The sequence below is a fragment of the Zalophus californianus genome, chromosome X (genome assembly GCF_009762305.2).
Source record: "Zalophus californianus isolate mZalCal1 chromosome X, mZalCal1.pri.v2, whole genome shotgun sequence".
Classification (NCBI taxonomy): Eukaryota; Metazoa; Chordata; class Mammalia; order Carnivora; family Otariidae; genus Zalophus; species Zalophus californianus.
Window position 1 is genome coordinate 113,390,014 of NC_045612.1, and position 16,390 is coordinate 113,406,403.

Below are 16,390 nucleotides of genomic sequence, written 5' to 3' on the forward strand. Positions count from 1 at the left end.
CCAGAAGGGCACCTGGGTGGCTCAGTTGGTTAAGTGTCCAACTCTTGATTTTGGTTCAGGGTCCTGAGATCAAGCCCCCCATTGGGCTCTGTGCTCAGTGTGGAGTCTCCTTGGGCTTCTCTCTCTCCCTCTTCCTCTGTCCCTCCCCCTGCTTGCATGCGTTCTCTCTCTCTAATAAATAAAATCTTAAAAAAAAAAAAAAAAAGAAGTGTGTCCAAAGGGAGCCACAAGCTGCTATGAATCCCCAGTCTTTAGGGCCTTGGTTTTTGTATCATGCAAAATGTAGCAGTTACATCCAAAATGTAGCAGTTAAGGTCCAGTGCAGCTCATAGCCTGCCCTCCTTTTGCCTTTTGCTGCCATCTGAGTGCTTTAGAAGTAGTCCCAAGACACTGCCCTTTTTAACAGTGTCTACTACTCTTTTTTCTTAGGCCTACCCTTCCAGATGCTACTTCATATGTCTTTGTATTGTAGCTACATTGACATGGGCTTTTCCATTCTGGCTACTGTCAGTACGTATAAGCAAGGCATAAATAGGTTTTTTATAGGTTTGTGTTTGAACAAGGCCCAGCTCTACAAGTACGGCATGAAATTAGGTACATACCCTACTATTAGCACTCTACTTAATGGTTGAGTTCCACACATTCCAGCCTTTAGGGAAAGGAATGAGGCATTGCAGTTCTCTGTTTCTGCCAAGGTCTGAAGTAAGGTACTTAAGGCTTATCTGGCCTTTGGACAGTCCCAGTAGTGTTTTGCTACTCTGAAACCCTATTCTATGTGTATAAACTGATGACTTAGACCTATTCATTTCACCTTATCCTTTATGCCCTAAAGAAAGGAGATGAAGGCTTGGAGTCTTCAGTTTTTTCCAGTCTTGCTTGTGTCCCCTTTCTCTTAGATTAGGGACACTTGTGCTCAAATGGAGTTACTGAGTATGAGGTACCATTTATATCAGTTTGCATCTCAAGCTTCTGCATTGGAGGGAACTTTGAAGGTCCTGTCCTGGAGAGAAGCTGCAGTCTGGGCAGTATCTGTGCACCGGTCTGGCTTTTTGCCCTAATAGGGAGTTCATTCTTTTTATTGTTATTAGATCACCACCTAGAGGGGCGCCTGGGTGGCTCAGATGGTTGAGCGTCTACCTTCGGCTCAGGTCATGATCCCAGGGTCCTGGGATCGAGCCCTGCGTCGGGCTCCCTGATCAGCGGAGAGCCTGCTTCTCCCTCTCCCTCTGCTGTTCCCCCTGCTTGTGCTCTCTCGGTCATTCTCTGTCAAATAATAAAATAAATAAAATCTTTAAAAAAAAAGATCACCACCTAGATTAAAGATTCATGACCAATTAATTTACCTAGGTGCCCTGGAGCTGCTTGAGCCTGACATTAGATATGAACCTACACATCTGTACATGCGTCATAGTCCGCCAGGAAGGTTTAGATTGATCTTGTCTGGACTGCTCACTCCCTGACCATGTTGAAATGCCTGGGCAGATCATTCATGGCTTGAAAGTCTTGTGATGCTCATCTGTAGTATGATCTGGTTACTGTGCCATCAGACATGTGCTTCCTCTCTCCAGTACTAAACGGTCTCACGGAGGGGTGGGGGAGATCCTAGATGTGCTCCTAATATGTCTTCTTGTCCTACTTAACAAGAGCATTTGTGGCTCCCCAGCTGCCTACAAAGGAGCAGGATTCCCAAGCAGTATTAAGAAGTACAAAACTGAAATTCTTCCTCCTAATTTCTTGGCACTTGTCATTATTAATCCCATTCTGGCACCCAGATTCCCTTTTACTGTGTCACCTTTCTCTTGAATTCTGTGCTTGGGCTAGAAGATGAGGGGGTGGGAGGAATGTCTGTTACCACCTGGAATAAGCCTGGTCTTTTATTCACAGTCATTCACAAGTGACCCCCTTAAATATCCTCTTCTCATCACAAAGTTTTCAGAAACTCTTGAGGGTCTGAATATGTACCAGGGTAGGACAAAGAACACAGTAAAAATTCATGAAGCCACCTCTGAGAACACTGCCTCTGAAAAAATACTAGCAGTTGTGTGTTCAGTCAGGGAGACCTGGAGTTCCTTAGCCTCATAGATTCTCTAGCGGTCCTCAGGGGACCTGTCAGCAAGGTGCCTACCAGAGCTGTGCCCATGGATACAAAGGGGAGAAAGGAGAGAGTGTAAAGACACTAAAGAAGGAAGTTAAAAACTGGGATCTATGGCGCTTGGGGTTGAAAAAACCCTTGAAAGTCGTGGAGTACAAAGATAGAATGGGAACCAAGATCAGGTGACTCAACAAGAATCTGGTACCCACCTGCTTTGTCCCTGGAGCTGAAGTGTGCCAGGGTGGCATCATCACCTTCAGACATTTCTGACCTCTGGAGCCTCCAGTTTTCCTGTCTACCTCTCTGACTTCTTTGTCTTATTTGGTGGTTTCTCTTCTTTCATGTATCTTTTCAAAAATACAAGCATTCACTAGTATTATATTCTTTCTTCTCTTTGTTTATTCCTTCTACTTGCCTTGATTGCCCTCACCTCTTCCCAAGGTCCTAGCTATTTCTCTTTAGCCCTGACCATTCTCCAGAGCTCCAGATTTCCAGCTGCCTCCAAGATAGCCTCACATGGCTGTCCTGAAGACACCTCAAATTCAGCATGTTCAAAATCAGACTTTCACCGATACAAACTATAGCATGGGTGACCCTTAAAAACATGATGCTGAGTGACAGAAGTCAGTCACAAAGACCAGATATTAAATGATTCCATCTATATGAGATACTCAGAATAAATGAAGCCATAGAGACAGGAAGTAGATTAGCGGTAGCCAGAGACTGGGGAGTTACGGGAAAATAGGGGCATGTGTGTGTGTCTGCTAAAAGGTATAGGGATTCTTTGTGGCTGAGAAAATACTCTAAAACCAGTTGTAGTGACTAATGGTTGCACACCTCTGTGAATATACTAAAAAACTGTTGAATCTGTGCTTTATTTTTATTTTTAAATTTTATTATGTTAGTCACCATATAGTACCATCATTAGTTTTTGATGTAGTCATCCACAATTCATTGTTTTCGTATAACACAGTGCTCCATGCAGTACGTGCCCTCCTTAATACCTGTCACCGGGCTAACCCATCCCCCCACCCCCCTCCCCTCTAACACTCTCAGATGGTTTCTCAGAGTCCATAGTCTCTCATGGTTCATCGCTCCCTCCGATTTCCCCCCTCCATTTTCCCTTCCTTCTCCTAATGTCCTCCATGCTATCCCTTATGTTCCACAAAGAAGTGAAATCATATGATAATTGGTTTTCTCTGCTTGACTTACTTCACTTAGCATAATCTCCTCCAGTCCCATCCATGTTGATGTAAAAGTTGGGTATTCATCGTTTCTGATGGCTGAGTCATATTCCATTGTATATATGGACCACATCTTCTTTATCCATTCATCCGTTGAAGGGCATCTCAGCTCTTTCCACAGTTTGGCTATTGCAGACATTGCTGCTATGAACATTGGGGTGCATATGGCCCTTCTTTTCACTACATCTGTGTCTTTGGGGTAAATACCCAGGAGTGCAATTGCTGGGTCATAGGGTAGCTCTATTTTTAATTTTTTGAGGCACCTCCACAATGTTTTCCAAAGTAGCTGTACCAACTTGCATTCCCACCAACAGTGTAAGAGGGTTCCCCTTTCTCCACAACCTCTCCAACATTTGTTGTTTCTTGCCTTGTCCATTTTTGCCATTCTAACTGGTGTAAGGTGGTATCTCAATGTGGTTTTGATTTGAATTTCCCTGATGGCTAATGATGATGAACATTTTTTCATGTGTCTGTTAGCCATTTGTATGTATTCTTTGGAGAAGTGTCTGTTCATGTCTTCTGCCCATTTTTTTGACTTGATTATTTGTTTTTTGTGTGTTGTAAATGGGTGAGCTCTATGGTGTGTGAATTAGATCTCAGTAACACTGTTAAAAATAAAAATAAAATTAAACTCGCTCTCCTCCCCAGACGACTGGTTTCTTCTTGCAGCCAGCCAGCCAATCTAGAAACTTCTACTAATCCTCCTCGTTGTTCCAACTTCAGCCAGTGCAAGTCCTCTATCACTCATTCATTACTTCATTCACCTCATTCATTTTAATGGCTGTATATTATTCTGTTCCATGCTTACATACCCTGAAATTTTGAAAAATTATTTACCTCCTTGCACACTTTTAGGTCAGTATCTAATAGTTTTTTTGTCATAAGTTTAAATTGTTTTAAGGGATATTTATAATTTCTGGCATATAAATACTGAGAGTCTTAACTAAAACTGTTACATCATTCTTTGGAAGCTCTTCAGTGGAACCTCACACCACAGAAATTTGATGACTTAACATCATTCATTTTCTAAAATATGCAAACAACCTCTTTTAATATGAGAAATTTTGTATCATTCCCTTTATTGCCTTGAATTTGGATTTCATTCTGTTTCCCCCCCTAGGCTTTTATCTGGGGAAGTCTTTTATTGATCACCAAATCAAAGTTGACATATAATGTTAATAGATTCTGTGACTCGTAGGTGTTAAATATTGCCTCTGCATTCAGTTAACATTATAATTGGTCAAAGAGGCATAAATATATTACAGGTTTTGTTAAGAATTGATTAGACAAAAGTTGTGTTGGAAATGCATTTCTCTTTTCGGGGTGCCTGGGTGGCTCAGATGGTTAAGCGTCTGCCTTCGGCTCAGGTCATGATCCCAGGGTCCTGGGATCGAGCCCCACATCGGGCTCCCTGCTCAGCGGGGGGCCTGCTTCTCCCCCTGCTCATGTTCTCTCTATCTCTGTGTCTCAAATGAATAAAAAAAAATCTTAAAAAAAATGCATTTCTCTTTTCAGTTAGTTCATGTATTCACATATAAACATTACTTATTGCTAGTAGAATAATATAGTGTTCTAAGTATCCATTCTAATTCTGTTTTTTTCTTTTTATAGATGTAAGTCCTTAGAAACCTTGTCTATATGATTATATAGATGGGAATGAAAGGACTTTTCTTGTAGCAATGCCAGTTGTTTCTTTGGACTCACTCTGAATTATAGGCCAAAAAAACACTTAGTGATCTGTCATCAAAAACTATTTTGAATGTTCTTTTACTGACAGCTTGATTTTGTCCTCCTTCAATTTTATTATACAAAAGCAAAGAATAAGAAGCCATGTGGCTTTCAGAAGTATGTTACTTATTACTAGCTCCTAGAGCAGGTTCATTTTCTTGACACCATTGCCAATATTTCCTATTGCCCTGTTTTGGGGGATCCCCAGGTAATGCAAAGTAGTAAAATTCAGGATGAGAAGATGTATCTTTCTCATAAAATGGGAGGTGAGGGACCAGCCCTAACCAATTGTGCAGACAGGTTAATTTTGGGAAGTGAACACTGGGAATTTGAAGATCTAGATATTACTTCTTTCCAAACTATCTGTCCCCACATGCTCCTTGGAAAGTCTTCATATGTCCCTAATGGTAGGCATACCCCAGTTTGATAATTGCTGACTTACTTAACCAAGCCTCTCTTGGTGACTTCAAGATAGCTTACAGGTTTTCTTTATTTTTGTTAACACCACTGGGCACACTGACATTTTGGTACCTTCCCATAGTCAGCCTTTTACTCACTTATACTCTGATCAGAAGTACATGAGAGGACCTGTTTACCTGCACCCTAGCCGGTACTCCACATTAGCAGTCTTTATTATCCATTGTCAATCTAATAGCAGAAAATAGTCCTCATTTACCTTTCTTTGGTTATTAATGAAGCGAGCATATTTTTATGTGCCTATTGGCCGATTGCATACCTTCCCTCAATTTCCTTATTTCTGTGCTTTGCCAGCGTTTCTGTTGAGGGATAGTACTTTTTCTTGTTTATTTGTAAGAGCTCTTGATTTACTGAGGGTATTAACCTATCATACATTTTGCTGGTACTTATTTTATGTTTGTCAGTTGTTTGTGGTGGCTTTTACATTACAAAACTTGTAAATGTTCATGAGTCTATTTGAGTTGGTCCTATATGGCCTCTAGATTTCTTATCATACTTATCCCTATAAATATTCCTTATGGTGTTTCCTTTCAGTGGTTTTATGGTTAATGTTTTAAACCTATACATATTTATTCCCTTTAGAATTCATTTTTATGATATAATGTGAGTTTAGAATCTAATTTTTTCCCAATGGATCATCAGTTTTTTAACACCATTTATTGAATAATTTGTCCTTTCCCCCACTGATTGAAAATGCCACCTTTAGTGTATGCTTCATTCTTTTTTTTTTTTAAGATTTTATTTATTTATTTGACAGAGACAGAGCGAGAGAAGGAACACGAGCAGGGGGAGTGGGAGAGGGAGAAGCAGGCTTCCCGCGGAGCAGGGAGCCCGATGTGGGGCTCGATCCCAGGACCCTGTGATCATGACCTGAGCCAAAGGCAGACGCTTAACCGACTGAGCCATCCAGCTGCCCCAGTGTATGCTACCTTCTTATGTATTCCTGATCTGTCTTTGGAATCTTTGGAGCCTCTAACTTGTTTCCTTGTCTGCTGTGATTTGCTTATTCTGTCCATTCACTACTAGCACAGTTATTGTCCCAAAACACAGATTGAATCATGTCACTCTTATGCAAACCCCTTCCACGGATTCTGTTGACTACAAGAGAAGAGACTGAACTTTTTCACCAGCTCCAGTCCTAATAAGCTGCCTTTCTAAGCACAGTTCTTTATGGACCCTCTGCTTTTTGGAGCATAACAGACATTTTCATGTACTTGTATCTTTGCTCCTAGTGTTCTCTTGCCTAGAAATAGCCTCCTGATCCTCATCGGTTTCTTATTAAACCCTGCTTTCCTTTTAAGACCCACTGTAAAGCCTTACCAAAGCCCTCTTTTTAGCTCTTGTTTCACTTGGTCGCTAACTGTTGCTGTTTACCTTCCTATTTCCCCAAGTAGATCATCAGTTCCTTGAGGATAGAGGGTACCTCATCAGTCTTTATATCTTCCCCTTTTTGCCTTTCGTATAGTCTGTCTTCAGAAAATGCCTGTTGGGGGCACCTGGGTGGCTCAGTCGTTAAGCAGCTGCCTTCGGCTCAGGTCGTGATCCCAGGGTCCTGGGATCGAGCCCCGCATCAGGTTCCCTGCTCTGCGGGAAGCCTGCTTCTCCCTCTCCCGCTCCCCCTCTTGTGTTCCCTCTCAGGCTGTCTCTCTTTCTGTCAAATAAATGCCATCTTTTAAAAAATGCCTGTTGAATAGAATCAAGCCTCATCATATATACATACACACGCTCTCACACATCCATTTATAGCTCTAAAAAGTTAGTGAATGGTCACCATTGTATTGGGGTCCCCAAGACCAGCCCCAGGTTTGGTGATCTGCCAGGAGCACTCAGGAGACTCAGCATATGGTGGCACTCACAGCTGTGGTGTGTTAGAGTAGAAGCTACACAGCACATCGGCAGAGGGAGTTGGCAGGCAGGCGAAGTCCAGAGGACACCAGGTGCAAACTTCCAAGAGTCCTCTCCCAGTGGAGTCACACAGGACGTGCTTAATACCCCCAGCAACGAGCTGTGATAACACATGTGAAATGTTGCCAACCAGGAAAGCTCGTTAGAGACTTGGTGGCCAGGGTTTTATTGAGGGCTGGTCACGTAGGCACCCTCGGCCAGTTACATACCCGAATTCCAGACTCTCAGAAGGAAAGCAGGTGTTCAGCATAGACCGTATTGTTTGCGCAGTTTAGACACTCATCAATGGTGGGAATCCTCCCAAAATCTAAGTTCCTGGCTGTTAGCCAGGGGCCAACTTTGGAAGCAGGTCTTTCAAAGGATAGCAGTCAGGTATACTGTATACTCATCTGTACAACCATAGTTTTGAAGAGCTTAATTTCACAGATGGCAAATGTCTAAAGAGAGGAGGAAAAATCAGTATGTTAGGAATGGCCAGGGAAAGTATGCTAAGTACTTTGATTTTTACTCTCCTCTTACAGAGGAGGTAAACTGAGTCATAGAGAAGAGCAGAGCATAGAAGGGACTACAGCCGAAGATCCGTATTTGGTGGTAGAGTATAGAGAGTTGGGTAACGATAGGAGTGTGCAGCTTATAGAAGGCCTCAAAAGCTGGGTAGAGTATTGAGGATGTGATACAGAAATAGAACATCTTGCTAGACTGAGGAGAAAGTGCTGTTGAGGATGATTGCTTGGTGAGCAGTGGGTACACAGGGTTCTGGGGAGGAGATGAGATGCAGGAAGACCCACAAGGGAGCATTTGCAGTGATACCAAGTGTCAGCTTAAGAAAACTTAGACCACAGTGGCGCTCATATATCTAGTTCACATTCTGCTTAAAATAGGTTTTCAAATAATCGGAGGAATGGAGGGATCAAGCTGAGAGATGGTGTGGAAGAAGCTATGTCAAGGGTGAATATGATTCAGGATAATTGTACATTTGTAAAAACAAGATAGTTGAAAATTTTTAAGAATTATTATAGTCAGAGTTTCCTTTTAAAGCTGTTAGTAGGCAACAGATATTTTATTTGAAGGTCAACATATATGGCTTTTATATTATATAACAAGTAAAGAAATGGGACACAATGAAGTCTACTTCTATGTAAAGGAATGATGTTGACTCTATATATATATCAGATATATATATGCATGTATTTTGAACATTTCACTAATAAACCAAAATTGAAAGAAGAATAAGAATTTTCTATCAGCACTGCTTTTGTTTGGAATTAAATGTTTCCATACTAATGTAAATGCCAAAAAATAAATCAACTTTTAAATTTCTTTCAGTTTTAATAATATAAGATCCTAGTAAAAGGTAAGGATGTATGTATTAATAAATATTTTTAATGTCCCAGAAAAACATGCCATTTACCATTTTTGCTCTTTTATTAGTTGCATGGTATTCTGTCCATTTTGTGGTTGGTAATTTAATATTTTTGCATAGCATCACAGTATAGAATCCACGTTTCATTACCCTCTTTAATCACAGTTTTATTGTTGTGAATTCCTTTTCCTGTGTTTACGGAAGCCTTACATCTTTTTATGTTGTAGGTAACCATCCAAAAGTAAGAATGCTTCCCCATCTCCCCAGTAGCTTTCTCTGTCAGCCAAGTTAGAAGAAGAGTCCATGTCATTTTAAAATTAAAGATACCATATGATGACAAAGATCAAATACCAGTTCGAGATTGTGTGTGTGTCACATCAGGCTCCGTGCTTGAGGGGCTAAGTTTTAAGAGTCTTGAATTTTTTTTTTTTTTATAATCCCCAGTGAAACTCACCCAAATAGCAGAATGCCTTTTCATCAACTTACTAATACCAGTGTGCTGAGTGTCATACATTTTCTTTGTCCTACTGATTTAACCATTTGATATCTGCTTTGATGTGTTTTGTTGTTACTTTGCGTCTTTGGGGTTCCACATACCTTTGTGGGGGTCTTGGCTGCAAGTGGTACTACATAAATTAAAATATCTTGAAAACTACAGTGTGAAGAAACTCTAGCTCAGATGTTATAACTGACTCTTCTTTTGAAGTCTGTATTTCTTTTGTTTTCTCTCAATAGGAATATGCAAACATTGCCACAGCAAACTAATCTGGAATTATTACATATGGAAACAACACTACAGGATGATATTTGGGAGCATCTCTTTTTGTCAGGAGTTAGAATTGGCACTAAAGCACTAATACTGTAACTTTCTTGATAAAATAACTTTATTTTTCTGTAGTGGAATGCTGCAACTTTTTTACACTTAACTGCTTTTAAATTACAGTATTCAATTTAAAAGTTGTATTAACTACAGTTTCTTTTGCAAAAAGTCTCAAAAGGGCATTATTTATTGATGCATTTTTCTCTGAGCATGGTTTCATAGAGAACTTAACTGAGTTATATCCAGACGTTTATATGTTGAAAGTTTTGCTTATGTAATAAAAACAAAAGTATCTGAATTGTATAGTGTCTGTACATGGAAGAACTTGAAACAGTGGCCTTATGGTAGCAAATTTTATACCAGATTTTTCTTTTTTCTGATGACAATTTGGCTTATAACTTGAAATTTTCTTAAGTTTCTGAATATCAAGGCCTCTATAATTTATACATTTCAAATTATGATATAAGAAGGCACGAGAAAAGGTGCTTCACAATTTCCATCAGGTAGTTATGAGTGCACTGAATTTTTAGTAGTTAGTTCATTCAATTTTTTCCACCACTATTTGCTCTTTCCAATTTCAAAATGCTATTGTGGAAAATATGTAAAGATTTTGTAATTTATATTCCATCTTACTTTCCCTCAGGGCAAGCTTGTGCATATCATATTTTTAAAGGCTTTTTAAAAATCTGACAGACAAAATCTCATATTTGGAAATTGTACTTTACTACTACAGCATTATACATTTTGCAAGCACATATTATAAAGTGTTTATTTTCAGTTCAGTTGTATTAAGTTCCTACTAGCGTAAGATAAAATTGATGGGATTTTAAATGATATTTTAGGTCCTGGTACCTTATTTCTTTATGTTTTCTTTGTTCTGCTTAATAGTACATATACATTCCCAGTTAAACTTTTGTGAAATGTTTATTTGTATTAAATAAAATACTGTTGCTCCTTCTACTTGAAGTTACTTGCCAGTTTGTGAGAACATTATTTTAATTTCATACAAAGGCAGAACTTTTAAAATCAAAATCTGGTAAGAACTTGATTTCTCATGACTGGATTATGAAAAACTCACTACAAACATTTAATTTTTTTTTACATATGTTTGTAAGATAGAGCAGCCATTTCCTTAGTGGGTCAGTAATAAGTGAGGGCAGGAGTACTTGCATTAAAATTGGCTAATAAATTTAGGTAGATGGCCTGTCTTAATGCTGTGTACCATCTCTGTAGGTCAGGTTTTCCAAACATATTTAACATTACAGTTATGGTAAGAAAGAAATACATGTGTGCAGTAGTATGACAACTTTATATTGTGTGAGGTACTTATAACATCTGCCTTAAATTTTAAAAGAATTCATTTATTCTCATATTCTGGGGGACACTTATGAGCCTTGAATATTTAACCATTTGTTTAACACATATTTATTGCACAGATTCTGTGCTAAAATTACAGCAGTGAAGAAGAGAGCAAGACACATGGAGCCTGCCTTTATGGTCCAAACAGTCTGATAAGGAAACCGGACGTTGAACATGGAAATGTAACTTGGTACACAGTATTAATTCTCTGGCTATATTTATCATAGCATAGCACGTAAGGCTAAGAGTTGACTCAGTATTAATCATTCCATAACTGACTTCCTATTTAGGCATATATGAATATACTTTTTTGGCATTGTCTCAATATGCAAAGCATGTTATTTACAAAATACCTATTGGTAATGTGGATGTATTCAGAAGATATTGGGTGCATAAGATTTAAAGCCTAAAAAGGAAAGTCTTGCTTTATAATTTAGAGTATAAAATAAGGGTGTCTGTATTGTTCACCCTAGTATCACCAACTCCCAACATCCTACCTGACACACAGTAAGAACTCATTAAATACTAGCTTAATGGATGAGTAACAAGTAGAATATGTTTATTAGGAACTAAATAACCAATTTGCAGGTGGAGGCCGAACAGAAGTTTATCTTATCCATAGCATTTTTTATTGACTGAGAAGAATTTGGATTCTCTAATGCATAAGACTATAGAAGAGAAGTTTTGATAAGTTACATACCATTGCCTTCTCCCCTTCCTCCCTTGTATGGTAGGCTCTTCCCCAGCACTGGGGAGACAAAGATAATAATATGACAGAGTCCCTCCTCTGAGGAGCTCCATAAACTGCTGGAGAAGAGATTCACAAAAACAAAAAATCCAATATTGAGTGTTAAATACTCTACTGGACATATATATATGAAAGTTGAGAAAAAAAGTTGGCATTCCTAGTTGCATATCCTCTGGTCACATTTTCTTCCTTACTGGTTTCACAAATCTCAGAAGGCACTATTCTGTTGGTGGTTTTGCTGGTTTTAAAATGTGATGGTTTGGGGGAAACTGGTTAAAGTGTACATGGGATCTCTCTGTATTATTTCTAATAGGTGCATGTATGTCTCCATTTATCTTGACATAAATTTCAGTTTAAAAAAGACAACCATAATCTTATCACAGATAAAACTACTACATATATTTTAGAGGCCACATTTTCTTTTTTTTTTAATTGGAAAAACTGTTATATTTACATTATAATAAAATATGTAGATGCATGATATGGACCACGCTTTACCCAACAAATCCTACATTTGTGAAGTTTGTTTTTTAAAAGGATGAAGATACTTCCAGATGGAAGCAGGAGAAGTAAAGCTGGATCAGAAACTCACCTCCGTTATCTAGCAAACTCAATAATCTGCAGCCCCAGATTAACCAGCAGCAACCATACAAGGAAGAGGGTAGAAGATGCTAATGCAACAAGATACGATGTGACTTCAACACCTCCCCCGCCTCCTAAGTAGCACAGAATAAAGAAACAAAGTTGAGGACATCTTGGTGACAAGGGGCCGCATTATGGACAAAGGAACCGATGAGGTGACCAGGCCATGTGGGGTAGAGTCAAGGAAAGCCCTTGGGAAGATGAAGTCTTTGCTGCTGTCTCAGGACCTCTGCAAAAGGGGAACAATTCACCAGGACAAGGCATTTCCAGGGTCGCGGAGCAGCCTGGGGAAGCCAAAGCCTGCAGGATTAAGATAGACCTTTGCATCCAGTGAGTCCTGGTTCTGGACACTTAATGGGAACCCAGAAGAGAGGGGATACCAGGTTCCCCAACAAAGTTCCAGCAAAAGGAATGGTATGAGCTCTGAGTCCATTAAAATACAAAACTAAGGTTTTAAAACTGAGGAATTACAGTTGTAGAATAGAATGTAAATGTTAAGAATCTTCACAAAGAAAAAGTAGCATACATTGATCAACTAAGACTTGGTGGGAGGGGAGTGGCATGAAAAATAAAAACTAACTGCTCCATCTTGAATAGCCAGGTGTCATGTCAAATTATAATGTCTAAGATTGTATTATATAATATAGAAAAAACCTACTGATCGACCTTAAGTTTTTCACAGTCTTTTTCTTGACCTTAAATACACTGGTTCTCAAAGTGTGGTCCCCAGTCAGTGATACCAGCATCACCTGTAAAATTGTTAGAAATGAAAATTCTTGTCCCCACCCCAGACCTACTTAATCACAAATGGGCTTGGACCCAGCAGTCTGCCTGCCCTCCAAGGGATTCTGCCATGTGCTCAAGTTTGAGAATCACTTGCTTATGTAACTCTTTTGGGAACCAGTAGCCCTTATGACAAAGAAACATTTATCTCAAGTTCAGCAGCCCCTTCAGTTTCATTTTTAAGGTTTTTTCTATAGAATTCAAATAAAATTAACTAAAACCTTTTAAAATAAAAAGTATAGCAATTCCCACCATGAATCCTGTCTGTACCTATGAATAGAGAGGTCTGGAAACATGCCCACCCACTGTTAACACTGGCAATTTTTTAAGTGCTTTTCTGTATCGGTTGAATACAATGAACATTGTATTGTTTTTATAAAATAAAGTCATTCCTCTTTTTTTCTTAAGTGGTAAGGATATTTCATCCTATCCATAGTATATCTATCTGTTACTAAAATCCATGTATACAAGTTTTACTGCCAAGGGCTGCCTACTTCATCTTAGTCCGGAGGGGTTTTACTCTCTGCCATTCCTCCTCCCACGCCATAATATGTAGGGAAGCTTATTTAAGTATATGTTGTGTTGACTGTGTAATAACAATTCTTGACTTAGGGGCGCCTGGGTGGCTCAGTTGGTTAAGTGTCTGCCTTCGGCTCAGGTCATGATCCTGGGACCCTGGGATCGTCTGGCTCCCTCCTTAATGGGGAGCCTGCCTCTCCCTCTCCCTCTGCCTCTCTCCTCTCTGCTCGTGCGTGCTCTATCTCTCTCTCAAATAAATAAATAAATAAGATCTTTAAAAAAAGAACAAAAAAGAATTCTTAAAATATTTAACATAATTAGACATAATTGAAATCATTTTACTACTGTCTTTAAAAAGACTTTTTCTCTGACAATAAGTACATAGAATAGGGACGCCGGACGGGCTCAGTCAGTAGAGCATGTGACTCTTGACCTCAGGGCTGTGAGTTTGAGCCCCATGTTGGGCGTAGAGATTCATTTTCTAAAAAAAGTACATAGGGGCGCCTGGGTGGCTCAGTCGGTTAAGCGACTGCCTTCGGCTCAGATCATGATCCCGGGGTCCTGGGATCGAGCCCCGCATCAAGCTCTCTGCTCAGTGGAGAGTCTGTTTCTCCCTCTCCCTCTGCCTGCCACTCCTCCTGCTTGTGCTCTCTCTCTGTCAAATAAATAAATAAAATCTTTTTTTTAAAGTACATAGAAGAGTATGTAAAAAGAAAAATGCACTCATAATCATACTGCTTATATATATTTAATGTAAACTAACATTTTAATTTTTTTATTAGTCTTTTCTGAGCTTTTTTTTGGTAGTTGAGATAATATTTTATATATGTATATTCAGTCTTCGCAGGTAGTCACATAGATGTTTAAAACATGTTTGTAGTTTGTATGACATTCAAGTTTACATATTTTGGAGGGCAAGGAGTTGAATCCCATTCCCAGAAAGCTACAAATGTCTTACGAAATCCTGGAGTATCATATTAAAGTTTAGAGGGCTTATCTGTTTTTGCTGTACACATTATTAAAGGTAGTAAAAGCTAGATTGTTTTACAGACAGTTTTCTGAAGTAAATTCTTACCTCAAATTCTAATCCCTTCTACTGATGTTTAAAATAATATTTAGTAAAAAAATTGACTTGAATGTTATGAAGTTCTTGCTGATGACAATTTCTGCAAGGGATTACAGGGAACACAGTGCTGCTCAGACTCACGACCCGGAGATGAAGAGTCACATGCTCTGCCCACTGAGCAGCCAGGCACCCAGCAGAGTTTTAAGCCCCCTTTAGTTTAATTTTTTTAAAGATTTATTTATTTATTTTAGAGAAAGAGAGAGAACATGCGTGTGAATGGGGGGGGTGAGGTGGGTGGGCAGAGGGAGAAGAAGAGAAGCAGACTCTCTGTTGAGTGTGGAACCTGAGGCGGGGCTCAATCTCACAGCCCTGAGATCATGACCTGAGCCGACATCAAGAGTTGGGATGCTCAACTGACTGAGCCACCCAGGCACCCTGGGACCCCTTTAAATGCGCCTCACTCACCTGCCTTTACACCTGCACACATGCTCTGTTTGATTTCCATTGTCCCAAATGTCCTTTCCCTGTATCTGCCTGGTCAGTTGCTTCAAACCTCCTTTTTTTTTTTTTTAAGATTTCATTTATTTATTTGACAGAGAGAGACACAGCGAGAGAGGGAACACAAGTAGGGGGAGTGAGAGAGGGAGAAGCAGGCTTTCTGCCGAGCAGGGAGCCCGATGCGGGGCTCGATCCCACGACCCTGGGATCATGACCTGAACCGAAGGTAGACACTTAACGACTGAGCCACCCAGGCGCCCCTCAAACCTGACTCTTAAGACTCACTTTGGTAGCTTTTCCACTCAAACCTCATTGGGTTAGCTGTCTTTCCTCTGCGCTTCCAGAATACCTAAACACACCCCTGCTTAAGTCCTTAAGCACAGTGACTAGAGACACAGCCTATATCTCTCTTCCCTCCTTCTGACTCTGTATTTGACATGTAGGGGTAGCTCAAAAATACTTGCTGAATGACTAAACGCCCCCTCAATAGCCAAAACTTTATAGCAGCTTCTTGGTACCTGCAGGGAAAAAAAGTCCAAATTTTAGCACCTGGCTTATGAAATACTTGGAGAGAAAAGCAGTAAGGTGAGGGCTGCTTTTCAGAGTTTTTATTTACCCAACCTTACCTCCCAGGAACTCTCCTAGGAGCCCTGCCTCACAGTTTCCTGCAGACAAGGATATGAAGCACGAAGGGAACCATCAGACTCCAGGCACCTTCTCAGTGTCAGGAGCTAGGTGGTAAGTCGCCCTCAGCGGGCTTTCTCCTGACCCCAACCTTTGACTTATTCTTTCTCCCCAGCCTCTTCCTCCTTGCCACCAGTTCAAGCTCTACCTATTTTTCTAGCTGGGTGTTTCTACCAAAATTTAATCCACTTTTTCTTACATCAGATTCTTAACATCTCAAGAGGAACAGACGTCTTGTAATTTCCCTTATATTGCCAGGCTTGGAGGTTTCCAGCCACAGAGCAGTCCTCAGCAAATATTGTGGGTCTTAAGAAGAGCAACGAAATCTAGAGAACTTTATCTTTTTAGTAGTTGATCAGTATTGGGGGTGGGAAACAATCCTTTATTGCTTTCAAGAAGACATGTGTCGTGTTATGGTTCAGCTATTTTTCATCTGCAGTGCAAATAGAAACATGACATTAT

At 39.8% G+C, this 16,390-nt stretch overlaps 1 protein-coding gene across 7 annotated transcripts in view; it reads left to right on the forward strand.

Annotated features, from left to right (window-relative positions):
* Positions 1–13,580, forward strand: part of BCLAF3 (BCLAF1 and THRAP3 family member 3) — a 61,394-nt gene extending 47,814 nt beyond the window's left edge. For 3 of the 7 annotated variants that reach the window (XR_003522570.1, XM_027607959.1, XM_027607962.1), the window contains one exon: positions 12,274–13,580. Coding sequence is in view for 4 of the 7 variants with exons in the window: in XM_027607959.1 (XP_027463760.1) it covers positions 12,274–12,309 (36 nt within the window). In the remaining 3 variants the exon portion in view is untranslated. Of the gene's footprint in view, positions 1–9,544; positions 9,779–12,273 lie in introns of those variants that run through there. The other 4 variants (XR_003522571.1, XR_003522573.1, XM_027607961.1 and 1 more) reach the window with 4 other exon arrangements.
* Positions 13,581–16,390: the final 2,810 nt, after the last annotated feature.